Consider the following 27287-nt stretch of genomic DNA (forward strand, 5'->3'; position numbering starts at 1 on the left):
ACAAGCAGTGAAAGAAAGCCAAGAGGCAATGTGGATGTTACTGCTGATTTTGTTGGCAAGCTTCTAAAGTAAAAGTCTCATGTCCCTTTGTCAGTCTGTTCCCAAAGCAGCTTCAAACCACAGGCAGGGCGTGGTGGCACACACCTGTAATCCCAAGAACTCTAGAGGCTGAGGCAGGAGGATTGCAAGTGCAAAGCCAGCCTCAGCAATTTAGTGAAGCCCAGAGCAACTTAGTGAGACCCTGTCTCAAAAATAAAAAATAAAGTAACATAAATAGTCTGGGGATGTGGCTCAGTGGTTAAGCGCTCCTACGTTCAATCCCTGGTACCAAAAAAAGAAAGAAAGAAACAGTACCTGGGATGTGTGATAGCTTCCAGTCCACAGGTTTCTTTCACATGCATTATCTGAGTTGAGTCCTCATAGCTCCCTGGGAGTGTGGGGCATGGCGGTACTGAGGGAGGAAAGAGGGCTGGAGCGAGTGGGTGATCTTGTCACACCATTAGTCAGTGTTGGAGCTGTGGCTGCATCTCTCTCTTCTCTTTGCGAATCTGTTTTGTTACACTGCTCAGAGTGTTTTCTGCCTCCTCCCACTGTCTCTGGCAGGATCCCCCCCTCACCCCCATTTTGGGAGTTGAGTCCAGGGTGCTTTACCACTGAGCTACATCCTCAGCCCTTTACTTTTTTATTTTGAGACAGGGCCTCACTAGGTTGCTTAAAGCCTCCCTGACTTGCTGAGACTTGAACTCATGGTTCTTCTGCCTTGGCCTCTGGAGTGACTATGTCACTGTCCTCACCTGATGTCAGTGTACTTAGCAGAAGCATGTGTACGCCCTTTCCATTTACTGGGTGGGCCTACTGAGTTTAAAAAAAAAAAAAAAAAATATATATATATATATATATATATAAAAATTTTTGGAAAAGCAGTTTGCCCCTGATGTGTTAGGTTGGTAGTGATTGCTCATGGAAGCTGGCCTGGGTGGGACAGTCACTAGAGAACAACCCCTCCTTTGAGCTTCAGGAAGAGAATAATGAACAGAAACAGCCAGGCTCTGCTGGATGATGTGGCTATGATGTGGCTTAAAGTCCTCATATAGGATATAAAAAAGCTTATGTGGTGTATAGAAGAACAAAACTTCACATTTGTAAAAGCAAATGTATTAGATTCACTTATAAAATAATTTATGCAGTGAGGACAAGTTTTAGATATGTTCGTAGTAAAAATGCTCAGTTTTTCCACACTAGTACTTCATCATGACAAGGTCAGTCAGAGCCCAGCAGGTTGCTCATCTCAAGGTCGCCGAGCAAAGTCAGAGTCCTGTGGCCATCATGGCATGACAGCTCTCTGTGACCAGTTGCCCAATGGCATAGTACATGTAATGTACATTTCAGTAGCAGAGAGTCTCAGAGTCATAAGGTCACAGACTCAGAAGAAAACTCATACATACAAACCTTCCCATACAGGACTACTCTACCCTTTTAAAATAAATAGATAAAAACTCAAAATACTGAATAAGTATATATTTAACTTAAATTTATAGTCACTGGTTGATAAATATTTGCTAACCTTTCTCCTATCTCTCAAAATGAAGGTTAATAACCACCTTAATGCCCTGCTTTCTCAAATCACTTGTATCACAAATATTTTTTAAATCCACATTTTCTTGTTAATGCTTGAAACTCATTGTCTTTAGTCTTAACTGTGATTTTAACTATGTGTTATTAAGGCATTCTGCTTTTCCTTTAGTTGGGATGAGACTCACTTTGGAAAAATGGGAAGTTACTATATCAACCGCACCTTCTTCTTTGACGTGCACCCGCCTCTGGGAAAGGTGAGCAGCATGGCGAATAGCAGCTTTCCTCAGGGTGGTTCCTAGGTCTTGGAGCCAGGTGTTGATTTTGAACTTAATTCTTGGACTTTAGACTTTTCTGACAGAATTCCCTGACATTCCAGGTCAGCAACTTTCATATGAAATCATGGATGGTTTTAGGGATCCTCTGGGCTCAGAAAGAGAGAGAGAGTCTCTCCACTAGTAGAGAGATAAACACATGAGTTATGTCTCTACGATGGAATATTACTGAGTCATAAGGAGGAATAAAGTTCTGATACATGCTACAACATGGAACCTTGAAAATGTCATGCTAAGGGCTGGGGTTGTGGCTCAGTGGTAGCGTGCATGCTTGCCTAGCATGTGTGAGGCACTGAGTTCGTTTGATTCTCAGCACCACATACAAATAAATAAAAAAAAAATAAAAAGGTCCATTGAACAAAAAGTATTGAAAAAAAAGAAAATGTCATGCTGAATATATGAAGCCAGACACAAAAGGCTGTATATTATATTATGAAATGTCTAAAATAGACAAATTCATATAGACTGAAAGTCAGTTAGTGATTGCCAGGTCTGAGGGGAGGGAGGATTAGGGAGCAATTGCAGATAAGTATGGGGTTTCTTCTTGGGTGGTGAAGTGTTCTGTAATTAGTTACTGGTATGATTGTACAACCTTGTAAATATATGTAAAGCCACCGATTGGTTATGCTAAAGTGGTGAATTTTATATTAAGTAAACTTTATTTCAATTTTTAAAACAATTTAGAATAGAAGGAGTATATTGCACAAAGCAGAAATAGCTTAGAAGAGCTGACTGCCCACATGGAAGAAAACTTCTTTTCTTCTCCCACTCCTGCATACACTTTCTTTGACCTGTTCCTCTTATGTGTTTTTAAATTAGAAATTCTACAATTAGATTCCTTTACTCTTTTAAAAACAAGCATCTCTGAGAAGGCCTGTGGGTCAGCTCTGGCGTGCATTCAGGTGCCTCTCCCTGCTGGAGAACTAGATCCTAGACACCAAGGGCGGGAATTGGCCCATGCTGAAGGGTGAAGTGATCCTGGAGAAAGCAGTGCTTGGGATAGGGGCAGGGGCGAGAGTAGTGATCTGTGACAGGTGGGCATGGGGCACTTGAGAGCATAGGCTAGAGACCAGGTGAAGGTCCCTGCAGGAAGCAGGGGTGGAGAAAGAGGGAGGATAAGTGGCTTATTTTGAAATTGGGAAAGGACAGAAAATGTCATGCCTCTTCCCATCTGCTTTACAACACAAGAACAATAAAGAGAAGAGCGGTGATGTCCTGTCTCATGTAAACCCCGGACAACCTGATAAAAGAGGTGCTATTGTAGCTCCATTTGCAGATGGTAAACTGGCATTTTTTTTTTTTCTCCCCTGGGGAAATGCCTATCTTCATTCCTCTCTCTTATTTTCTTCCCTTCTCCTTATTCCTAGTGTGTAGCTACTTGCTCACTTTTCTCCCTCCTCGTCATGACTTGGAACTTGAGTTTCCTTTCAATAAACCAATCTCCCGGGAATCAGCGTCCACCCGTGACCTCCCTGCACAGATGCCATTTCCTAACAAATGACAAAGGCTGAATGTGAGAGCCCCGCACTGGCCCTGCCCTTCATACTGTGGGAACTTTTTCCTTCCTCAGTATTTAGTTTACACTATTTTCCAAGAACTTGCCATAACACAAGAGAGGATTTGTTTCAGGCAGTGAGCTCAACAGACAGAGAATTCTTTATTCTGCAGCAGCTGCAGGAGAAAATGTGATCTTGGCCACTCCTCTGTGGACAGTTGTCAAGGGAAGGCAAAGGCTACGGGTGCAGCCGGAGGGAAATTCAGGGGACAGGAATCATGTCCCAAGGTCTGTCATCTTTTTGTTCTTTTCTCAGATGCTGATAGGTCTTGCTGGCTACCTGAGTGGATATGATGGTACCTTTTTGTTCCAGAAGCCTGGGGACAAATATGAGCATCACAGCTACATGGGAATGAGAGGAGTGAGTCCTCCTGACTTTATATGGACTGACTGAATCCTGGGCCCACGCTCGGTCAGAAAAGCTACAGTTGGAAGCCCCAGAGTGATGGCAGGTGTAGATAAAGGGGCACTCATAGAGGCAGCAGGGAGAGGAGAGGCGACTCAGAACTGAGGTGGGAAGAAGGGAGGGAGGCCACGGACAACACAGTTTCCATAGGAGTAAGCACTCGCTGTCACCTGTGGCGCTGCCTGTGTGCAGCATCAGAGCTCAGGTTGGAGAGCAGCCAGGACCCAGTCAGGAGTCTTCTGCATCCCTACCCTGGCCTCTGCGCTGGCAGGTGGCATTTCCTTCCCCTCTGCAGCCACAGCTGCTCTGGTCCTGCCTACCTGTGCAAGCCTTTTGTGAAGATTCTGGCATCCCCACACCCTATCACTAGGTTTTTGCTTCTTTGCACATGACAATTTCAGGCATATTCATGAAAATAAGAATTCCTACTTCACAGATTTACTCTGAAGATTAAATAAGTGTTTCTTATTTTCCTTATCTGCAGGTTCATGTTCTTAAATGATTGTGTCCTGCAGTGACTCTTGAACATGTTGTAGCAGAGATAATTGGAGATAGGCCTGACTCACGGTGGGCTTGCTATGTAAATTGAGAAGGCCAAATTCAACAGCCTCATTCATTCTCTTTCACACTCAGGCATATTATTTTCTGTTTACAAAGGTGAAGACCCAAATGAGTTGACCATTTCTCTGGGTTTATCAATTTGCTGTTGGTAGGCAGGTAGGGGGATGAAAGAGGCCTGGAGATTTAAATAAACAACTGTAACAACAACAAAACAAAAAACAATCTTCTGGATATGAAAGTGCTGAGCAATCTTTTTTCCAAAATCAAAGTACATCTTGTAGGTTAAAGAGTGGTATCTGTTGTAATTGAAGAAAAGAATCAGGAGAGATATTACAGAAGTAATATTAGAATTCTCTAAAATATTAAGATGCCTTGAGAGAGGTCTTTCTCAACTTGTACCCCAGTTTTGAGATAGAATCTAATATTTGCCAAATACTTTCTGTGCAATAATAAACCTTTAGTTCATTTAATCTTCAAAGTAAACCTGTGTAGTAGGACTTCTTATTTCCCCATCAGGTGATGGGGAGGTGGAGGTAAGCCATGACTCTCAAGGTCCTAGCTAGCAGTGGTAAGGCAGTCCTGTCACTGTCCTGACTGAACTTGGCTGCTGCCATGCCAGTGTGCAGTGTCACTCTGTGGAAACACATATGTTGCTGGATTTGACTCTTCACTGTTACATCTCCCCTTTCTTATTTATAGGCTTTTTAGTTGATTTTTAGGTCGCCAAAGTCATCCTTTCATCAGTGTCCTCTGTCTTCAAACATTTGTTTGTTCCACAGCAGGTACAACAAGTAAGCCCCTAATGGTTATCATACCTTGTCTGACAACCACTGTGTTCCCTCCGCAGTTCTGTGCGTTCCTTGGTTCCTGGCTGGTCCCCTTTGCTTACCTTACCGTGTTGGATCTGTCCAAGTCGTTCCCAGCAGCACTGCTCACTGCCGCCCTCCTCACCTTTGGTAAGTTGTTTCGTCCCATGTGTTCTGGGAAGGGGACTGCCACACTGTGAGGCTCAGTACATACCAGAATCCCATCTGTGGGCCCAGTTCGTAAGTAATTTTAGAATTGGGTAAAATATATTATTGCCAATTTCATTTTATTCACTAGTAATACATATGTAAGTACTTCTGTGTAGCAAGCCTTTATATTAATGGAGGGAAGTGTTGGCATGGGTAGACTCTCTCCAAGTCTGCATTTGAATTTGGATAATAAGACAAATTTGTCTTTGAACATGTGTGTATGTTTAAAGGAAGCTTATATTTCAATTTTGCTTCTCTTAGATTAATACGCAGATTAGTTTGCATTCCCTAAACTAATCACAACTAAATGCAAAGGCAGAAGTAGTTGTGTGGCAGGAGACAGCAGTAGAAACTTAAATATTTTGTGTGGTTCCTCACGTGGATAAGTTGAGAGTTGTAGAAGTCAATCTTGTTGCTAGCTTTGTTCTTCTGAAAGTGAATTCAAGACTTGGTTAATATTTAAGGAAGTCCAGACCAATTTAGGTGGATATTTTAGGAGTTGGTTTTGACAGGTGTATACCTTTGTTTTTGATGGATGTATTTCAAGATTATAGCATCTTTCTATAGAGGACTGGTGGCTTGTATCTTTAATATCTTCTTCAGTTATTTGTCATTAAGTCATTTCTTCATTTGTCATCAACACCTATTTCTCAAGCACCTCCCCTATGCCAGGCCACTTAGCTTGGCCTCCATGAATATACTGAGGAAACATTGCTGTTGTGGCGTTTACTCTTCAGAGGGACAGATAAATAAGCAAGTGGATTAGTGGAACATCTTAAGTAGTCAGTGCAATGTAGACTAAGGCTAGAGTAATGGAGGTCAGTGTACTGTTTTAGGTAGGGTGGGTGGTGGAGAACTCCCTGGGAAGGTAGCACTGGCAGACCTGAGTGAACTGAAGGATAGGGTCATGCAGAATTTTGAGGAAAGAGTGTTCACATAGGGGCCAGGCTTAGTGGAATCAAGGAACAACAGAAAAGGTTGTTGTGGCGAGGGTGGAGTGAGTGAGGCAGAGTGTGGAGATGAACAGGTTAGACAGGGAGGCAGATATGCAGTCTTTGGTAGCCATCATGAGAATTTGTTAGTCTATGTGAAATGTGAAGACATTGGAAGGTTTAAGCAGAGGCATGATGTAATGAGAGATAAGATAAAAAAACAAATAACAAGAACAAAAAAAACCCCACTCTGACACCTATATGGGGAATCAATCCCTAACAGTAATTTCGTATAAAATGCTAAGATTCTTTTATAGATATATTTATCTTACATCTGTGTGAGCAAGGTGGCAGACCTTTTTTTGGTGGTGGAAATGGGGAAGACTTGATTCAGGGCTGTAGTGAGTATATGACATAATCCTTTTTGGGCTGAGGGCCTAGAGGCAGTATCAGATACTGCTTCTCATCATGGGGTTTTGTATGCCCCAGAGCTATGGCCTCCTACCTCTCTGTTGATCCCGTGGTGACTCAGTGGCCCAACCAGTCTTGCCTACCCAAATGCTCATGGCAATTAGACAAGGGAGACTGATTTCTACTGTTGGGTCTTTTGGTTTTCAGGGGGATCCCTGTCTTGACTGCATTTTGACCTGTGAGCTCATGTTTTTCAGACACAGGATGCCTCACTCTGTCCCAGTACATCCTCCTTGACCCCATCCTGATGTTCTTCATCATGGCTGCCATGCTGAGCATGGTCAAGTACAACTCCTGCGCCGACAGGTCAGAAACACTATCTTTGGGAGGGGAGGGTCAGAAACTGGCAGCCCCAGAAGTTTGATAAGAGCCAGACAAGAGTGGGTGCCCAAAGGACTTGTCTTGAAACTGAGTTTAAGAAAGCATACTTTTCATTTGTTTGTTTTTAAATTTAGATCGTCCATTAGAGATAATATAAATACATTTAAAAATTGTTTATAAATGCTTTTATATTTGCTTGATGTAAAATTGAGAAAATATAATTATCTTTTTAAAGAACATTATTACTAGGTTTTCAGTGTGGGTACAGTGGGTAGGGGTTTATGGATGTTATAGAAGAGTCCTAATAGCTTCCCTCACTCTGCTGAGCATGCCTTTAGCACCAAGGCTGGTTAAGAGATGTAGGACAATGTATCCTTCAATTCTCCATCCTGGGAGTGGGGCACCAGGGTAGATGCTGCCTAGAATTGTTTCCCTACCCTCAGGGCATGTATCCAGTCCTGACCTAATGATGAATGTTCTATACCAGACAAGAGGATCCTTTCAGGCCCTGGTCAGTTCTAAAGCTGATCTGATCTACTTGCAAAATAATCTTTTCTAGATCATCCTTCTGTCTCAAGAGAGTAGAATAGAACTCCCAGGGAGTTCTATTCAAACAAAAGAACTGGCCCCTCCTAGGCTTTTCCAGAAGTCAGCATGTTTCACCCATGGCCAGACTCATTAAGCCACATTATGCTAATCACACCTGAGCCAGTGCCTATCAGCTCACTCTGGGCTTTGAGTTATCTTCTGTTTCTACCACCCCCGTTTCTATGTGCCGTTTCTTGAATGGATACTATGCACTGGGTATTATGCTAAAGACTGGAGGTATGAAGATGCAGAGGTACTGAGGCATTGGCTTCAGCCAACAAAATGGTTAAGAGCATCAACATTGGAACTAAATGCCAGATTCTACTGCTTGTTGGCTGTATTTCTTAACCTCTCTGTACCTTGGTGTTCTTGTGTATTAAAAAAGGATAATTACTGGCTCTTCCTCATGGGGTTGTGGGGAGAAGAGTTCATATGTGTATAGGACTTGAATGGTGCCTGACGCATAGTAAGCACTCATTAAATGCTGACTTTCACAGATCCCCAGATGACAGAATCCTGTGGACTTCTTTGGATTTTCCTTTAATTCTGCTTGGTTGGTTACTAGTGAAAAAAGCCTACTGTGTATCTTATGCCCTACACTTGGCCAGGAACACCCTGGACCATCTTGCTAGAAAAATACTCTGCTCACTCTCACACTGGTTTGTCTGCAGTTTAGGGATTTCACAGACCACATCCATGGAGCTGGGCCTCCTCACCCAAGGCACAGGGCGCAGCACAGCCTCTCTGAGCTCTAGCTTTGTCCCACTGCTGCTCTTGTTTTTGAGCTTGGTTCTAGCTGCCAAACTAAACTCTTGTGTCTTGGTTTCCAGGCCTTTCTCTGCCTCCTGGTGGTCCTGGCTCAGCCTGACTGGCATCAGTCTTGCTGGTGCTTTAGGGGTCAAGTTTGTTGGCCTCTTTATCATCGTGCAGGTGGGGTTGAACACCATTTCAGACCTTTGGCACCTGTTTGGAGACCTGAGTCTTTCATTGGTGAGAACCCAAGTGCTTGTAGAATGTCTTTGCTCCCCAGCATCATTCCCAGTGGTCTGTCCCTGCCACAGGTTAGGGAGCCACTGTGTCCTGGGCCCCAGCTGGACTAGACCCAACTGCCCTCTGTAGACAGCAGGGCATCAGGGAGTGGGCCTGGTGTGAGAGCTGGAGCAGCATAAAGAAGAGGATGGACTAACACCCTTCACATTCTCTTTTGGCATTTGTTCCTGTAATGTCTTCTAAATGTTCTACAACTACCCAACCAGGGGATCTGTCCAGCTGGGCTCGTGTCAAGTGTGTGGCAGATACTGACTACTTGAGACCTTAGTTAAAATGGATAGAATGACTTTTTGAATTCCCAGTTTCTCCTTTCGGATCCAGGTCTTCACATAGGGAGGCTGGGAAGGCATTTAGGGCTTAGTATAATATCATCATTTATAAAGGGCTGATTTGGTGCTTGTACCATGAGAAATGCCTTACTTTCATTATATCATTTACCCCTCATAACAATTCTATGAATTGAGTAGTTATCACCCTGGTTTTACAAATGAATAAATGGAGAACTAAAGAGGTCATGGCTTTCCCATAGTCATATAGGGAGACCTGGGCTCATACTTGGGCTGAATCCAGGCCTCAACTGCTTTGCTGCAGGTGCTTCTCCATCACCTCTGAACCCAACTCTCAGCAAACTAGTTATTCATTCAGAAAATACATAGACACTATCCACTGAATGTGAGATGCTAGGAAGGTACAGATAGCTGAAACACAGTTTCTGCCCTCTGGAATCCAAAGAGAGGAGAGGGAGAGAAGTAATCGGGCACTATAGGCCAGCTGGTAAGTGCTGTGAGTGCATAGAGGAGGGCACCACCCCAGTTGCAGGTGCTCCAGGAGGCCTCTGGAAGGAAGCCAAGGCTGAAGTTCTGGCAGAGGACAGCTGGCTAAGTGGTGGGGCTGGCACAGTCCAGGCAATATTGGGAAAGTGCAGGGGGTCCAGTGTGACAGACGGCGGAGGGCCTTGGTGTGCAGTGGCTGCACCTTGTCTGTAACAGTCCAGGGTCCTGGTGCAGGGCCTGGAGGTGCAGTGAGAACAGGGTTTGGAGGTGGGTAGGTTATAGAAAGAAAGGATTAGGGTTTCCACTTACTCTTCTTTCCTTTTGGCCTTTTTTATGGTTATGGCTTATACATTAAAAACACTTATGTGATGCCACGGAAGGTATAAAGAATAATGGGGTCCCATATGCCCTCACCCTGCACTGGCCTCTGTTGCAGGTGACTGTGGGAAAACACCTGACTGCTCGCATCCTGTGCCTTATAGTGCTGCCCCTGGCGCTCTACGTGGCCATTTTTGCTGTTCACATCACAGTGCTGAATAAAAGGTACAGCCAGAACCCTTCTGGCATCTTGCTTTTGGTCTTCCCCTGGCTCCTAAGACCATGAATGAGCTGCATGATTTCCTAGGGCTGTGGTTAGGATGGTGGGTGGGGGGCAGGGTTTTTTTTTTTTTATTTCTTTGCCCCCATATTCTCTCCTTTGGGTGTCCCAAGGGCTTGGAAAGGCCAGGAAGAAAAATGTCCTAATAGCCAAGTTTCTTTTTATCTCTAATAGAGGCCCTTGACCTTATCAAAGATGGGTGTTATAAGGGGGTATAGTGGGGGTGAGGATAATAGTAATTAAATGCCAGCAGCAACAGTTCCCAGGAACTGTGTTTAGCATTTTGTATCCATGATCTCATTTAATCATAATCATTTGTGAGTTCTTTTGTTTTTTAAAATTTCCAATTTATAAATGAGCTCAGGCTAAGCAAGGTTAGTTATATTGCCTAAGTCATCCAGCTAGTAAGTGGCTGAGTTGGGATTGGACCCAGTTTCTCTGACTTCGTCACCCACAACTGTCCCATGATACCACAGTGCCAGTCTAATTCTAATTCTTTTAAATTAACTAAGGCCTCCTGGGAAATCACCATTTATACTCTATCAACCTGACTCTTTCTTCTTCCTCTCTCACAGTGGTCCTGGTGATGGCTTCTTCAGTTCCGCCTTCCAGGCCCGGCTTTCAGGGAACAACCTTTATAATGCTTCCGTCCCTGAACGTGAGTGTTCTGGGTCTCTGCACAGAGGAAGGGCAGAGCCATTTCCTGGGAATTGAATTGGAAAAGACAAGTCTGATCAAGCTTGAGTTATTTTAGCTCAAAGATGGCAGAGCGAGCCAAGACCAGTAGGCTGGTACACATTCTCAAGAGAGCACGTCAGGATGTGCTCCCTTGCAGCAAGCTATTTGACCCTAACAAGTAACTTCTTTGTGGCTGTCAGAACCAGCTCTGTGGGAAGGCTAGTGAGAGAGAATTTGGTGACAGAACAAGGCCCCTAGGGACAGCTGTTGTTTCCACTGCAGTGTTCTGAGACTCCATCCACTTGATTGTTCACAGATGGGTCATTCGCAGGCACTCACCCTCCAGAGACAGTGCCTGGGGTAGAGGGCTCCACACAGTAAGGCCGAGTAATCAGTATGTTCTGAGCACTAAAAGGGAACCCAGAGTGCTGGAATTGAAGGGTATGAGAGGTCACTGCTGCTGGGCAGCTGGAGTGGATCTGTGCTGCATAGAGTGGATTGACTTGGAGTTGGGCCCTGGAGGGGTGGGGAGCTTTCAGTCAGTGAACAGGAGAGGAGGGGGTCCAAGTCAGACTGAAGCGATGGCATGATCAAAGCTGAGGACGGGGTGAAGCTCTAGGCCCAGGTTGTGTGCTGAAAGGTACTGGAATGTAAGTTTGTGAAAGTAGGTTGGACCCACATTGTGAGGGTTTGAGATGTTCCAATGGGGTATCAGAGAGCTGCTGGAGGTCTTTAAATAGGGGAAGACCAGCAAGGCTGTGCAGCTGGGAGATGACACCACTGGAAGAGTAGGATGGCTGGGGAGGGTACGGGATCAGAGACAGGGGATGTCCTCTAGGAACAGGGACATGAGCTAGGTGTGATGGTGACAGCCACAGGGGAGGCAAATGGGAACATTCAAGGAAGACTGGACATGGAAGGAGAGAAAGAAATATGTCACTGAGGACTTGAGTGCAGGTGACTGCTTCTTGGAGGTAGGGACTTTGTCTTACTCATTTTGGTCTCTTTAGTCCCTTACACAGCGCCCAGGGCACAGTGGGCCCTCTAAGACTGTGGAAGGAATGAGAAGTAGGCAGGAGAAAAAGTTGGTTTGGAAGTGTGTGGTCAGGTTTTTGCCACTTGACAAGAACAACTTAGAGGAGGAAAAGCTTAATTTGGGTTTCAGAAGTTTCAGTGCATGGTTGGCTGACTCCACTGCTCTGGCCTGAGGTGAGGAAGAACATCATGGAAGAAGGTGGAGGAAGGCTCCTCAGCTCATGGCAGCCAAGAAGCAGAGAGAGTGCGAAGTACCAGGGTCAAAATATAATCTTCAAGGGCATGCCCCCAGTGACCTACCTCCTTCAGCCACACCCCACCTGCCTATGGTTACCACCCAGTAGGCCATTCAAATTTTTTAAAAATACACCAAATGTATTAATCCACTGATTAGGTCACAGCTGCCTTAATCTAATCATTTCCACCTCTGGACATTCCTGCTTTCTCTTACATGTTAGCTTTTTGGGGGGACGCCTCATATCAGCCAATAACAGAAGGGTAGATATCAGAGGGGTTGACTTTTGAGAAGAAATCCGCAGTGAGGCCAGTGGGCTTGGGCTGATGCGTTCAAAGAGGAACCAGCCAAGCAGAGGGGAACTGATGCTGCAGCAGTGATTGTGATCTATATGGAAGCTCAAAAGAGAAAGAGAACAATCACCAGGAAGTACAAGAGGAAGAGGAATGGGAGAAGGACTGCAGAGGACCAGTCTGTGAAGGGATGTGGAATTAAGAAAGGGGAACAGAGTCTTTCAAGAAGCAAAGGTCGTCAGCCGTGTGCAGGGACAGAGGTGTTGACTTACATGAGAAATTAGGAAAACTGAGCTATGGAGTTTAGCAAATTCCCACTTGTTATTTAAAAGCCCTGGCTTAGCTGTCATCACTTCTATCAGGTGGTCCTCTTTTTACTGCCTGGGAAAGAATTCATCCTAGCCTGCTCTGGGCTCCTACCAGGTCACATGTTGTCACACTTTTGCTGGAGAGCTTGCCTATTTGCCCTGTACTTGTCAATGTGTGAAGCTGTCTGCTCTTTAGACAGGGCTCTTTCGGGGCTACGGTCAGCCTCCTCTACCTTAGGATCTTCTGTGTAACCAGCACATGCTGATGAGGGACTGAATGAGTAGGTGGAGTGATGGAACTGTTTCAGTGCAGTGGTGAATGGTGGGGCAGCCAGATGACAGGGGATTGAGAAGAGGGACCAAAATAAGGAAAAGAGACTTCTCAGTAGGAGGAGGGGATGCTCTTAGGGAAGCAGTTTATTTTACAGTGTTTTTATTCACAGTTCAAAAATCCAAACCACTGAACAGTTATTTTACATGTTACTAGATTCAAAAGGCACAGTCTGTCATAATGTTATGTATTGGAGAACGTTCGAGACAAAGACATGAAATGCTTCTTTTTTATTCCATTGAATACATGTACAAGCCTTGACCATGTACTTGCTATTGTAAGTAGTGCTTTGAAAATGACAGTGTCAACACCCAGCTGCTTATGAAGTGCTCAGGATGGGGAGGGCAGGGCACATGTGAAACCCAGTGGGAAGTCCCTCTGGAGTTGGTCCTATGGGGGTGAGAAGGCAGCTGTGCCCCTGTCAGGCAGCCCCAGGCCCTGCAGAGTCTCGTAGAGGGCGCAGGAGTCCTGTGCACCCTCTGCAGTGATGTCCCTTTTCTTTGGAAGTTGGGAGGGCGTACTCCTTCCCATCTCTTGGTCCTTGATATTTTGCTCCTAGAAGGCTCACACAGTGCTGCTCTTCCATCTTCTGTCTCCCTTCCTCCCAGACCTGGCCTACGGCTCTGTGATCTCTGTGAAGAACTTCCGGATGGCCATTGGTTATCTGCACTCGCACAGGCACCTGTACCCCGAGGGCGTGGGTGCCCGCCAGCAGCAGGTGAGTGGGCTTCTGTGGACTTGTTCTGCAGCAAAGCTGAATGGTTTGCCATGATGGGACTGCCATTCACTTTCTTCTCGTCCTTTGTTCATGTCATTTCCCCTGATTGAAACGGTTCCAAGAGGGAGAGCAGGGATATTGGAAAGTTTGGTGGGGCCAGACGAGAGGAGGCCTCTGTTGTCTCTTCCATAAACACTGGGAAGGCATGGAAGTTGTTAAATGATGTTAAGAAATTGTTAGATAGTTAGGTTAGAAAGATAGGAAGAAAACTGTAGCGGGAATGGGATAGATGATGAGGAACTAGCTTGGAAGCGATGATTATGAAAGAGGGTGGTGACTAGAGGCAAAGAGAGCAGGGGGCAGAGGCGGGAATTGATTCAGGAAACACTTCATAGGTGCGATGGCCAAGAGCTGCGCTCAGGTGTGTAGTTTGCACGCCCTGGTGCATGTGTGTTGATGCTGTGTCACAGAGTCAGGAAGGGAGGGGGAGGAGGGCTGGCTGTGGGGATAGGAGCACCGGTTTGTGTGTTTTAGGTTTGAGGCTTATCCCAGGAGCATGCAGCATGTGGGCGTTAACACAGGGAACATCGCCCAAAAGAGTTCATGAGGGGGCCCATGAAGGGACCCTGGTGAGGGTCCATCATTTAAGGCAATGTTCAAAGCTGCTTGGAACGGAGCCAGTAGTAGAGGCCAAGAAGGAAGGAGAGAATGGGGAGGTAAGAGGAAGAGTAGAGGAGAGTGTCAGGAGGAGAGGGAGGTCTCCAGAAAGAGGAGAGAACCAGTGGTGCAGCTGCTGCCGGACATCAGAAAGGGTGAGGCCCGAGAAGGGGGCCTTTGGTGGCAGAAGAGGCCTGTGACAGAGGAGGGGTGAGAGCAGAAGTTTCAGAGGCAGTGACTTAAGGAGCAAATGGGAGATGGGAAGTGGAGGCTGTTACTCTAAGAAATTCTCTTCGTACAAAATGACTAATTTCTTCACTTTGCAAAACAATTTACTACTCAAAGTGCTTTATTATCTTTTCTTTTTTAGTTACTAGAAAGTTGACCCAAGGTATTGGGATCATTTTTCTCATTCCTGATTCTCTACTTTTCTCTGAACAAGTGGTCCCCAACCTTGGCTGCACTTTAGAATCAGCTGGAGAGTTCTTAAAATATTCTGACCTTTGGGCTCTACCACAGAGATTCCAGTTTAATTGTTTGAGGTGGGGGTGGGACATTCATTGTGCATTTTTGTTTTGGTGTTAAGCTCCCCACATATTTCTAATCCCCAGCCAGGGCAGAAAACCATAGCTATGTCATTCCATGTTGATACCCTACTGCAGATGTCATGTAGAAGGTAATGAAGTTACAGATGTTGTGGCCAGGAACATCTATACTGTGCCAAGGGAGAGAAGGGCCACATTCTGAAAGACCCTATTAAGCTGGTGTTGCACACTTGGAGGTGTGAAACCATGGTGGCAGTTGTGTTAGTCAGCTTTTTGTTGCTGTCACCAAAATACCTGACGCAGACAACTCGGAGAAGGAAAGGTTTCTTTTGGTTCATGGTTTCAGAGGTTCCAGTCCATAGTCAATGGCTGGGTCCATTGCTCTGGGCCTGAGGTGAGGCAGAACATCATGGGTAGGAGGGCATGGTGGAGGAAAGCTTCTCAGCTCATGGCGGCCAAGAAGTAGGGGTGGGTAGGGAAAGGGACCAGGGATAAGATACAGTCCCCAAGGACACACTCCCGGTGATCTACTTTCTCCAGCCATGCCCCACTTGCCTGCAGTTTCTGCCTCCTCCCAGGGTCCATTCACCTATCTACAGATTAATCCACTGATGAGCTCGGAGTCCTCATGATCCATCACTTCCCTGAAACCCCACCTCTGGATATGGCTGCACTAGGGGCCAAGGCTTCAACACATGAGCTTTAGGGGGACATTCCAGATTCAAGCCATAGCAGTGGTGTAGAGAGAACGCTTTGGGGCACGGAGCAAGAGATCTGGCTTGGTCTTTACAGGATCAATCACTTAGCCATTCTCCACCTATTGCTTCATCTGAAGCTGAGGGGATTGGACTAAGTAACTTGCTCTTCAGTTTAAGGTCTTGTTAATGTCTCTAGGTCTCAAATTTTAAAATGTTTTTAAAGCATAACATTTCGAAAATAAAATTGAGAAATATGGAAAAGCATAAAAAAGGAAACAAAAGCTGTACATATCCCAGATCTGTATTTATTCAAATATTTTGATATACAGTATTCTTCTATAATTGGATACCTAGGTTCCTAGGAAATCTCATGTCATAAAAAAAATAAAATCCACTATAAAACAAATGTTTCAATGGGAAAAGGGCCAGGAACTATACTCACAATAAAGAGATCTTTTTTCTTGCAGGAATTTTAATGCTAATGGTTTTTGTAAAAGGAAACAAATAAAAAGCATTCCCTACCACACACAGCCATGGATTATGTGTGTGAGCCCTAGAGAACCTTGATACCCATGAGCAAATCCAAGCTGGATGGTCTCTGTATGGCTTAATTTGTTACCATCAAAACTTTTAGCCTCTTGTAAGTTCTTACTATCATTATCATTAATTTTTTTCTGAGGAACAAAGCAAAAGCAGCCTTAATACATACAAATATTTTTTTCCATAAATTCTAGCTCCATATTTCTTTGCAAGTAAAGTGATCATGTTGTATCCAACTGGGGTTATAAAAGCTCTCATTATAAAAGAAATGCCCATATATCAATCATTTCCGGGTGTGTCTGTACTTGTTTACGTAATTGGCATAATTGTATGGGTTTAGTCCCTGTCTTGGGAACTTTGGAGTTAGTACCTGATTTCAATCCTATCTCCCTAATGCATAAACTCTGTGACTATGCTGAACCAATGATTCAGTCTGTTTCCTCATAAGTAACATGGAGAATGCCATAGCACCTACAGCATAGAGTTATAATAATGATTAAACAAGGTAAGATTTGTCCATACAGTCTGGTGATAAATGATAGTTATCTTCAGCATCACCGTTTCTTGAGCCTTTTCCCATCCTGCTGAAAGAACACTTTGAAAGATTTTTTGTGGGTGTATAGTGTTCTATCCCATAGACATAGTGTCATGTTAACTGTTCCTCTATTATTAGATATTTATACTATTTCCATATTATTGTTAGATTAGCTGCAGCATGATAAATGTGCATGTGAGCGCTCACACATTTATTTTTTAAAATCATTGTGTACAAAATGGCCATGACTCTAGGATGAGATATTTATGGAGCTTTTTGGTTTCATTTGTCTACATTATAGAAAATACAATGGCATGGAATTTTTACTTAGAAAGTTTGAGGCATGGTATGAATTACTTTTTGTGCATTTTTTTTCTTGGTACCAGAGATTGAACCCAGGAGTACTTCAACCACTCAGCCACATCCCTAGCCCTTTTTATTTTTTATCGTGAGACAGAGTCTCACTATATTGCTGAGGCTGGCCTCAAACTTGTGATCCTGCTGCCTCAGCCTCCCGAATTGCTACGATTACAGATGTGTACCACCGCACTCAGCTATGAATTCCTTTTTAAAATGTACTCATCTGTGCTGGAGACTGTTATACAAGGTATCATGGTTCCTCCCTCTAGAAGGATAGGACTTTAATGATAACACACAGAATGATATACAAAAATGAATTCAAATGTTCTGGAGGGACAGGGCCTCTAAATCCAGAAGGAAGAAGAAGAATCTCACTCAGCAATGCTGCCCCTGAGTCTGTTGGGAAACATGGCACTTGGGCTGCTGGCTGGGAGATTCTGAAAGAGACTCAGGTAATGTGCTGGTTTGCTGGGGATTGTCCCGGCCAGCTCTATTATAGTGATGGTATTCTCTTCCCATATCCTTCTCTGTCCCACTCCCATCCAGGTCACCACCTATTTGCACAAGGACTATAACAACTTGTGGATCATCAAGAAACACAATACAAACTCAGGTAATGTGCTTGGGAATGGGTGCTTCTTGTATTATTATTATTTCCTCTGAGTCTTCAACATTTTTCTTGCTTCCAGAAAAATGGTACTGAGATGGGCTTCCCCAAGCATCTCTGACAGCATCTTTACTGATCTCAGTTATTCTTTCAGCAGTTATCAATTGAGCTTCTACTGTGTTTTTAAACACAGTTGTAGGCGCAGGGGATAAGCAGTGAGTAAAACAGATAAACACTTGTAGCACTGTTATTTTGAAGTCATTGAGCAGGGACAGGGCTCAGACTTCATCTAGGAAGAGGTTACCTGAGCATGCCACACCAGAAACTGGGGAGTAGCCAGCCCCAAGCCAGGGAACCTGGCAGCTGCTCTCATTTCTGATATAGAGCACACCAAGCTGTGCAGACCCTACCTGCCATCTCTCCTGCTGGGCTAGTCTAGGCAGGTGCTTGGGATAGCACTGGAAGCCTGCTGATCTGCCTCAAGGTCTAGGCAGAGTAGCTCTGAATGGAGCCCTCCAGGTTTTAGGGCCAGTGTAAGAGCTATAGTTGGCTCTTCCTCTCTTTGGTCCAGTAACTAGCTACCTGCAGGCTGTCTTCTGCCACAGCTCAGAACAGAGGGCATAATCATGGTGCCTTCTGAGCCCATCCTCATGTCAATCTCCTGTGTCACAGGCATTCCCTGTAACTCAGCAGACAACACCTGTGTAGCCTGTTCTTGGCCAGCTGCTCATGAGCCTTTGTGGAAAAATGGGCAGCTGCTCATCTAAATCCATTTTCTTTTTCTCTCTCCTTTTATTGCCTCAGTTTTTTAGACTAGAAACATGTCATACACAACCACTATCTTTGCATCTGTATATTTGTATCCTCAATAATAGAAAAATGACACCATAATTTATATTCTTATAATACTAATAGAGAGAGAGAGAGAGTGTGTGTGTGTGTGTGTGTGTGTGTGTTTTGGTTTTTTGTTTTTGTTTTTTTTGGTACCAGGGATTGAACTCAGCAGGACTCAGCCACTGAGCCACATCCTCTATTTTGTATTTTTTTAAATGTTTTTTTAGTTGTAGATGGACACACAGTATCTTTATGTTTTATGTGGTGCTGAGGATCGAACCCAGTTCCTCACATAAGTGAGGCAAGCGCTTTATCACTGAGCTACAGGCCCAGCACCCCCTATTTTGTGTTTTATTTAGAGACAGGGTCTCACTGAGTTGCTTATTAGTGCCATGCTTTTTGTTGAGGCTAGCTTTGAACTTGCGATCCTCCTGCCCCAGCCTCCCTAGCCACTGAGATTACAGTGATGCACCGCTGCGCCTGGCCATTGATTGTGTTTTGATGCATCAGGCCAACATAACTGGTCCACAGTAAAGAGTTAGGAGGAAAGGCCATACATGTGGATCTGAACCAAATCTTTTGGACATCCCTCGTCTCTTATTCCATTTTGTCTAAACAACTAAGGATTTTCTGGGAACTTAATAGCCTAAGGTCTTTGTGTTGATGAATGTAAATGCCCCTCCCCACTGCCTATATGAAATAAAACTTCCCTCTCTATTGACTTCCTTGATTTGTCATCTTGCTAATTAATCTTAGGAGTCCCTAAACAGCAGCTGAGCAATGGGCATCTGTGCAGTCAAGTTCTCTAATTCTCTTGAGAGCCAGTAATTTGCATTGGCAAATTTATCTTTCCTGACCTTGAGCTATTCATAGAATATTGGTTTCACTGTGTGGAACGGAAATTTGCAAGAGTACAGTTTGCATTGCTCTGATGACTGCCAGGGCCTTTTCCTTATGGCCTTTCCAGATCCTGAACAGTCTTGATTTCCACGTGACACAGAAGTAGTCCTTTTCTTTCATCATTTCATCGTTTTCTTCACACTTACCAAGTCTATTATCAGAGATAAGATTTGATTTTGAAGAGAGATGGTGATTTTCATGGAATTTTTGGAAGACTATTTTATTACTTATAAAAGAAAATCTTGTTATTTAGCTTCCCAGCCTCAGTTCCCATGGGGGCTTCAGATAAAGGCCTGCCAGATGAAGTCCATGTTACCTGGCTTGTCTGTACACAGCATGGCACCACTCGTTCCACCCTGTCTCCTGAGCCCACTCCCTGCCTGCCTACACTTCTAACTACATGAAGCCACGTGCTGTTGGTCACATGAGTTTGTTCTTTCATAGCTCTGTGCCTTTCCCTGACTTGTTCACCTGGTGAAATTCTCCCCTTTAAGAGTGTTTTCAAGCATGATCTTTCGGACGTCCTTCTCTGATCCTCTGAGGCGATTGGGCTCCCTATTCTTTGGTCCCACGGCACTCTTAGTACCTCTGGCACTGCTTTCCTGCAGGCCCTCCATCAATACTGGCTTGGTGAGTGAATGACCCGTATTAATGCTTGTTTCTTCTCAGCAGATCCCCTAGACCCTTCATTCCCAGTGGAATTCGTGAGACATGGAGACATCGTTCGACTGGAACACAAAGAGTTAAGTGAACTTGCTGTTTAGGTAATGAGTGGGATAGGAGTTTTTTATGAAATAAAATATAGGAAAGTCAGGTTTGGCTGAGGCTGTAGTCAGGGAATGAAGCTGCGGTGCTAAAATGAGAAGAACCAGCTATGAAGGTAAGGCATAAGGCGGGTCAGCCGCTGCCTGCGTTGGCTCTGGGGAGCTTTGACCTCTGAGGGCACCTTTCGGTTTCCCTTTTCCTGGGAGAAAAAGTTTGAGTTGTCCAAAACTTCCTCTTAATTGGCCACTTTTAGAAAATGTAAGCATCAAATTCTGAGAGTATGACAAGCTCGTTTATTTCACTAGTGTTCTCACTGAAGTGACTAAAAATGCTGGGAAAATATAAAAACTACTTCTTAAAAGCATAAAATAGCGACAAGATATGAAAGACTTCCTAGGCCAAAATCTAAGTGAAAGATGGAATCCAGAAAAATAAGTAGGGCCCTGAAGGCACTTCACCTGGATCCTCTAGTTCTGAGTTTTGGTCTTTCATTTTGATCTTTTGTTTTGACTACCCCTTGAGAAAGATTTGAAAGTCAAAGTTCTAGTCTCTTCCAAAGTGGTAAATTTATTAGGTTAAGGATGTAGCTCAGTGATAGAGCACCTGCCTAGTATGAGGCCCTGGGTTCAATCCCCAGCATATCAAAAAACAAAATTAAGTGATGTTCCCCCAAATCTGGAACCCTAAGAGTCATAGGCTAAGGGTAAATCTACTATTCACTTGTCCCCAGGTAGAGTGACTTTGGTACCCAGCAGAGTATTGAGGGTTGGGCAGTTCCTGAGAAGTAACTATCAGTTGATCTTCATGTGGGTGATCTTCATGTCACCTGGGTGGTCTCAAAAATCATTCAAGCAATGAATTTAATGAACGTGACCTTAGACTGGCTAAATGCAAATTCTCCTTTGGAAAAGACACTGCAATCTGTTCCCATAAATGGTTTTCTAGCAACAGTGTATTCAAAATACATGAATATACACAAAAATAAATCACTCAAGGAAATAGAGCACTATGTGTAAGAACAAAGAAAAATAATAGCAGAAGCAGCCTTGTGAAGATTTCATACATAGAAATGATTAGATATAGATTTTTAAGAAATCAGGGATGATACACACATGCATGCGTGCGTGCGCACACACACACTCACACACACAACTCACACACACACACACACACGCACGAAAGTAATTGCCAGTAGTTTCTCTCTTGTCAGTTGGATTTTACATCCTTTAAATTTTTATGATTATAAATTTTATTTTTGCAAATTTTCAAAAATTTTATAATGAACATTCGTTACTTATGAATAACAGTAAGAGTTTGTTATAGAAAGCTAAATAAATTAGTTAATTAAAGCCCTCTGATTGTCCACAAATCCCCACTTTACAAAAATTGTAATGGGAGTAGATTAAGTGGGGATGGGGCAGGTAGCCCACCTCAGGCATGTATAGATCAAGTTGATTTTCTCTTCCCCAGACCCACCTCCTAAGCAGGCAGGCTAAGTGCTTCAAAACAACCAAGTGTTTGAAAGTCACCACCTACCCTGCTAACACCCAGAGTTTATCTCCTTTCTTGGCACATAGTCCAGTGCTCCTACCATTTCTCCTTCTCAGTTTGAGCTCCTCTTCTCCAGTTTTCTGGATGTTTCTTGTGAGTGAATGGGCAACAAATTCCTGATATGTTGGAATTAATAGTTCAGGTGCTAATTTTTCTGTCCTTACAGATATATCCTCAGTAAAGGAGGAAACATTGCTCATCTCTTCAGGTAACAGCTCTTCTCTCTTCTCACTCCTAGGACCTCTCGGAACTTGCACAGTCACTATCATGAGGCCCCCCTGACCCGGAAGCACTATCAGGTCACCGGCTATGGCATAGTAAGTGAGCAGCTGGGGTGTGAGCAGGATGTCAAAAGTTGTGTGGCTTGGCTCAGGGAGGCCTGTCAGGACACATCCACCCAAGACTTCTGGAATTCCTAAGGATTGCCAGCTGTGCATGGACTGTCTTAACATTTGAGAACTTTTTGTCTAGGTTTGCTGTGAGCAGAGCAGCCTCTGAAGTCTGCTTGTTTCCATTCTGTTCTCATATGATAACTATCATTTACATATCCTGATTCACAGTAAATGTTAAATATGAATGCTATTTGGGTCTCTTAAAATTACATTAAACATAGAAGCCAAGAACTACCTGTGGCCTCATGAACTGAGTTTTTCATAAATGATTTTCTAGCAACAATGTATAGAATAGCAGAAGGAGCCTTGCAAAGTTTTCATACGTAGAAATGATTAGATATAGATTCATTGTTATTTATGAATAACAGTAAGAGTTTATTATAGAAAGCTAAATAAATTAGTTTATTAAAGCCCTCTGATTGTCCACACATCCCCACTTTACAAAAATTGTAATGGGAGTAGATTAAGTGGGGATGATTCAGGTATCCTACCTCAGGTCCCAAATTCTCACTGGGTTTATTTTTAAGGATCTCTTCCCTGGTCTACAGAGGGATATTATCCACACAGCTTTTATATTAACTGCCTCAGGGAGATGGACTTAATAAAGTTCTCTGAGTGCCAGGTGTAATGTCACATGCCTTTAATCTGAGCCACAGATTACAGCAGGCTGAGGCAGGAGGGTTTCAAGTTCAAGGCTAGCCCGTGCAATTTAGCAAGGCCCTGTCTCAAAATAAAAAGGGCTGAGGGTGTAGCTCAATGCCAGAAAAGTTCAATCCCTAGTACTGCCCCCACCCACAAAAGGTAGCTCCGTGAGTTACATTTTTTTTCCATCATCATTGGTGCTTTGGTAAAGATTCCATGGGTTCATTAAGATGGATTTCCCAACCCTCCTACTTGCTCATCCCACATTGTACTAGTCACAACTCTGACTGTCCTTATCATTTTTCTTGTGGGAATCTCTTGAGGACAATTAAATGCCACTGTCTTAATTTCCAAGGTACAGCATCCAGGCCAGGCCTTTCTGGCTTACATGAGTGACTGTCCACGTGCCAAGATAATGAATGCAATTGGTTTATGATTTACTTCTGTTGGCTCAGGGCAAATTTAGTCTTGAATTTGGTTTAAGGGCAAAAATATCTATTGAGTGCTTAAACTCTAGCCCTGTGAAGTGAAGGATTGGACTTCTGGTTCCAGGAGTGGAACATGCTGCTCTAGTTTTACACATGAGTGTGAGGCAATGTCAGTCACTTGGGATATTTCTATGGCCTTTTCCCTTTCCTGCTTCAGTCACTGAGGCTGATTTGGTGTTTGACCTTTGTAATATGGTGGCAGTTTAAAGGGGGGCCATTTCCCTTTCTGACACTTCTTCTCTAAAGTCATCTTATTTTGTATTCTTTTCTTGGTTTATGTGGCAGAATGGGACGGGGGACTCAAATGATTTCTGGCGGATTGAGGTTATTAACAGAAAATTTGGGAACCGGATAAAAGTGCTGAGAAGTCGAATTCGCCTCATTCATCTGGTCACAGGTTGTGTCCTGGGCTCCTCAGGAAAGGTTCTGCCCAAGTGGTAAGTCTCCAGAGTGCTGAAGTCCTGATCGAGCTCGGGCTTTTTCTTTTATGCTGCAGGGAGAATGCCAGAGCTTCCATTTCCCATGGTCAGTGTTTGCCTCAGGTTGCTTCTCCTTGCTGTAGATGGAAGGAGAAGAGGCATCAAGTATACTACAGAGCACAGAGCTCCAGGGTAGCCTTGGTATTTTATGTGCTCTGACAGCTGAACATCTGTACATCTGGCTTGTGATAATAACTCTCTGGGTCTATCTTTTCATAAAATATGTCCTAACCCAGTCCTAGGAGGGTTGTGGAATATGAAAGTGTAAGATTGAGAAAATAATGGCCCCTGGCTTGAAAAGAGAGGGGTTCCACAGGTTTAAGAGCAGTGGATGTGCTCTGGGGTAGGGTGAGGGGTTGAGGGTATTTTGTAGTCAAAGTAGACATCTTTGACTACTCTTCACAGGGGCTGGGAGCAGCTGGAAGTTACCTGCACACCATATCTAAAAGACACCCTCAACTCCATCTGGAATGTGGAGGACCATATCAATCCCAAATGTGAGTGAGGTAACTTCCCAGCTGGCTCTGAATGAACAGTTACCTTATAGAGAAATGAACCTTCATAGATTCTGCAACCGTTTCATCTTATTGTTGCCACTTCTTTTTCACTGGAGTGTCTTCCTGAGAGTTGTGAATACCAATCCTTCTAACTCCTTTTTCTTCTCATCCATTTCCTCCTTAAACTCCTCTCCCTAAGGTGACCAGTGACTTCCTGCAGAACCCTGTGTCTCCCTCTGGGCTTTTCTGTCTCTGCCCCTGGAGAGTACCTCTGCACCCTCTGGGAGCAGCTGGTCCTCGCCCATTTTGCCTGGGCAGAGCTCCTCCTCTCCTACATCCAGCCTGCCACTGAGAGAAGCCCCTGGCTACAGCCTTGATCTGGTCCCTCACCTTTGCTCCCAGCTCCATTTGTCATCTCCACTTCAGCTTCAGCCTTAGCTCACTGAGTGTTTGGGTCCATCGTCTGTTTCCTGAACTCCCCTTCAGGCTTGTGCTGAAGTTCTCCTTCCTGTGCTTCCCATCCCATCCTTACCACCTTAGCTAATCAGACTCATGAAGCAGCTCTTTACTGAGTATGCCAGGAACTGTGTGGGGCCTGTGGCTCTGTTGGCAGTGAGGCAGACCTGGGCCCTGTCCTCACCCAGATCTGACAGGAGGTCCTGAGGAGTGGCGCGCCGAGAGCTGTTGGAACACCACAGAAGCGGGCCTCGTGGTTCTTTTCCTTTGTATTTCTCAGAATGCCTCATGCATGCTCAAAGTAAGCTGAATAAATGATCCTTAACACTGTCACCTACTTGTCAGCTTGTCAAGAAAGCTGCAGTTTCCTGATGGGAATGTGGACACCGTGGATGGACAGTGAAGAGAGAATGTGTTTTTCTTCCTAGTGCCAAATATCAGCCTGGATGTGCTGCAGCCCAGTTTTCCTGAGATCTTGCTGGAGTCCCACATGGTCATGATCCGGGTATTGTGGTCCCTTTTTATTCTCTAAGTACTTTGGAGCAGCCACAGATTTGGAGCACAGATCAGTAACCATGATGTAGATCCACTGCCCCCTTGTGGAGGACTTTGAAAGTGTCTTCATCTACTGGTTTGCTTCATCTTCAGGGGCATTTCCCTTATCACATATCACATTTCCCTTATGAGGAAGGTGGTGTGGTGGTGATGATGGTGATGACAACAACCTTAATATCAGGGAGCACTTGTGTAGCACTTATGTTCCAGGCACTATTTTAAGCACTGTACATACATTAACTCACTTAATTTTCGGCGGACACAACATCTTTGTATGTGGTGCTGAGGATCGAACCCGGGCCACACGCATGCCAGGCAAGCACGCTACCGCTTGAGCCACATCCCCAGCCCACATTAACTCACTTAAAACTGATTAGAATCCTGTGGAGATTATTGTCATTCTCAGTTTATACAAGAGGGAACAGAAACCTAGAAAGGTTAAGGAACTTGTCCATGTTACAGAGCTCTGTGTCAAAAGTGGATCCAGGCTTCAAAGCTAGGCTAGTGGGCTTTCAGAGTCAGTGCCAGTTACTGTGATACTTCTCTCCCTCTACTGATTTGCAAATCAGTACCAGTGGCAGGACTCCTGAAAGCCACAGTCTCTTGGTTGAAGATCATGAGACACTGATAGTTCACTCCATAAGAGATTAGGATCTATTATAATGAATAGCTAATTTGAATTTGTTGTGGATGTTAAACATATAATTCCAACCATGAGTCCACCCATATTCCTGGACAGAAACTATTTAGGGGGCATGGCTGACTCTTGTTAAGGTTTCTTAAGATTCATTTTGCACTTTGTCATTGCTAGCTGACAGCAGGTTTAAGGAAAATTGAGAGAGGAAATCTTTAAATTGGGAAAATTCTGTCCACTAGCTTAATTTCCCCTGTGAATTGGGGAGACCTCCCTGCAGTTCTGGTACTCCCTGGGAGACCCCCCCCCCCCTTGCTCTGGTTTCTGAGAAACCTGAGTCCTGCAGGAGTGATACTGAGGAACCACCGTATCTCAAGTGAGATGGCAGGTCCTCAGCCACCCACTGAGCTGGGAGGTATAGGGCTGTTATCTTTCCTCTGTGACCCACTGTCAAGTGGACTTTGCCAGAAGTGATTATGTCAGCACTGGTCAGTAAACATAGTTGACTTATTTCACCAGATTAAACTTTTAAAATTCAGATTTTGTCATCTTGCACATGGAGAGGTGATGAGTTGACATTGAGCCATCTCTGGGTCACTTCCTCTCTGACTCTTTGCTTGTAACTGTCACTGTGGCCTGATGACATAGCTCTTTTAAATATGTGCCTGTCAGTAAGAATATCAGTCTAAGTCTGGAAAGAATTTTAAGAGTAAATGAGGAAGTCTAAAAAGTTTCATTCATTTTTTCATTATCGAAGAAGAAAAAGGATGCAAGAGAGTTCTCTTATTTAACCAATGTAGAGTCAGGGAGAGATCAAAACAGTGAGTTCAGGCTACAGAAATTGTAGGGGGGGTGTGTGTTTGTGTGTGTCTGTGTGTCTGGTTTTCTGCCAGCTGAGATCTGAGTGGAGAAGACTGGCTTATCTGATGAGGTTAGCTGGAGTAAGCCTTCTGGGTTTGCAACATGAAAGACAACTTATAAACATATATACCTCTGTTAGTTATAGATTTCCCCTCCTTCCATCTCTTGATTTAGTAAAGGAGCCGGATTTCTCTGAGTTTGATGTAGTAAATAGGATCCCTTGACTAGTCACAGTTCTGACTGGAGTTCCTGAGTTTGAGTTTGGGACTCAGCTGACTGTCTGAAGGAGCTGAGTTTCCTCAGTCACTGCTCCAGGGGTTCAAGGCTTTTCAGATGGCCATAGTGATTGACGGGTGGGATAGCTGCCTCTTTGGGTCTGACACCCGCCATGGTACTTTGACCCTATAGGAGCCACCTAATCACCATATGAAGACTCATAAACTATTTCCAAGCCCTCAAAGAGTTGAATGAGTAAGGCTCTGAGTGACAGTTCATTGAACCAGAACTTCTAGACC

The 27287-nt window shown here is 44.2% G+C and overlaps 1 protein-coding gene across 1 annotated transcript in view; it reads left to right on the forward strand.

Annotated features, from left to right (window-relative positions):
- The window catches only part of Pomt2 (protein O-mannosyltransferase 2), a 39814-nt gene that overhangs the window by 6124 nt on the left and 6403 nt on the right, over positions 1 to 27287 (forward strand). The window contains exons 2-15 of the mRNA XM_027931460.2: positions 1745 to 1829; positions 3719 to 3823; positions 5277 to 5385; positions 7046 to 7154; positions 8588 to 8747; positions 10017 to 10123; positions 10754 to 10836; positions 13667 to 13776; positions 17658 to 17724; positions 20125 to 20194; positions 22007 to 22085; positions 23576 to 23727; positions 24175 to 24266; positions 25151 to 25227. Of these exons, the coding sequence (XP_027787261.2) occupies positions 1745 to 1829; positions 3719 to 3823; positions 5277 to 5385; positions 7046 to 7154; positions 8588 to 8747; positions 10017 to 10123; positions 10754 to 10836; positions 13667 to 13776; positions 17658 to 17724; positions 20125 to 20194; positions 22007 to 22085; positions 23576 to 23727; positions 24175 to 24266; positions 25151 to 25227 (1405 nt within the window). The remainder of the gene's footprint in view (positions 1 to 1744; positions 1830 to 3718; positions 3824 to 5276; positions 5386 to 7045; positions 7155 to 8587; positions 8748 to 10016; positions 10124 to 10753; positions 10837 to 13666; positions 13777 to 17657; positions 17725 to 20124; positions 20195 to 22006; positions 22086 to 23575; positions 23728 to 24174; positions 24267 to 25150; positions 25228 to 27287) is intronic.

This window comes from Marmota flaviventris, chromosome 2 (assembly GCF_047511675.1).
Source record: "Marmota flaviventris isolate mMarFla1 chromosome 2, mMarFla1.hap1, whole genome shotgun sequence".
NCBI lineage: Eukaryota > Metazoa > Chordata > Mammalia > Rodentia > Sciuridae > Marmota > Marmota flaviventris.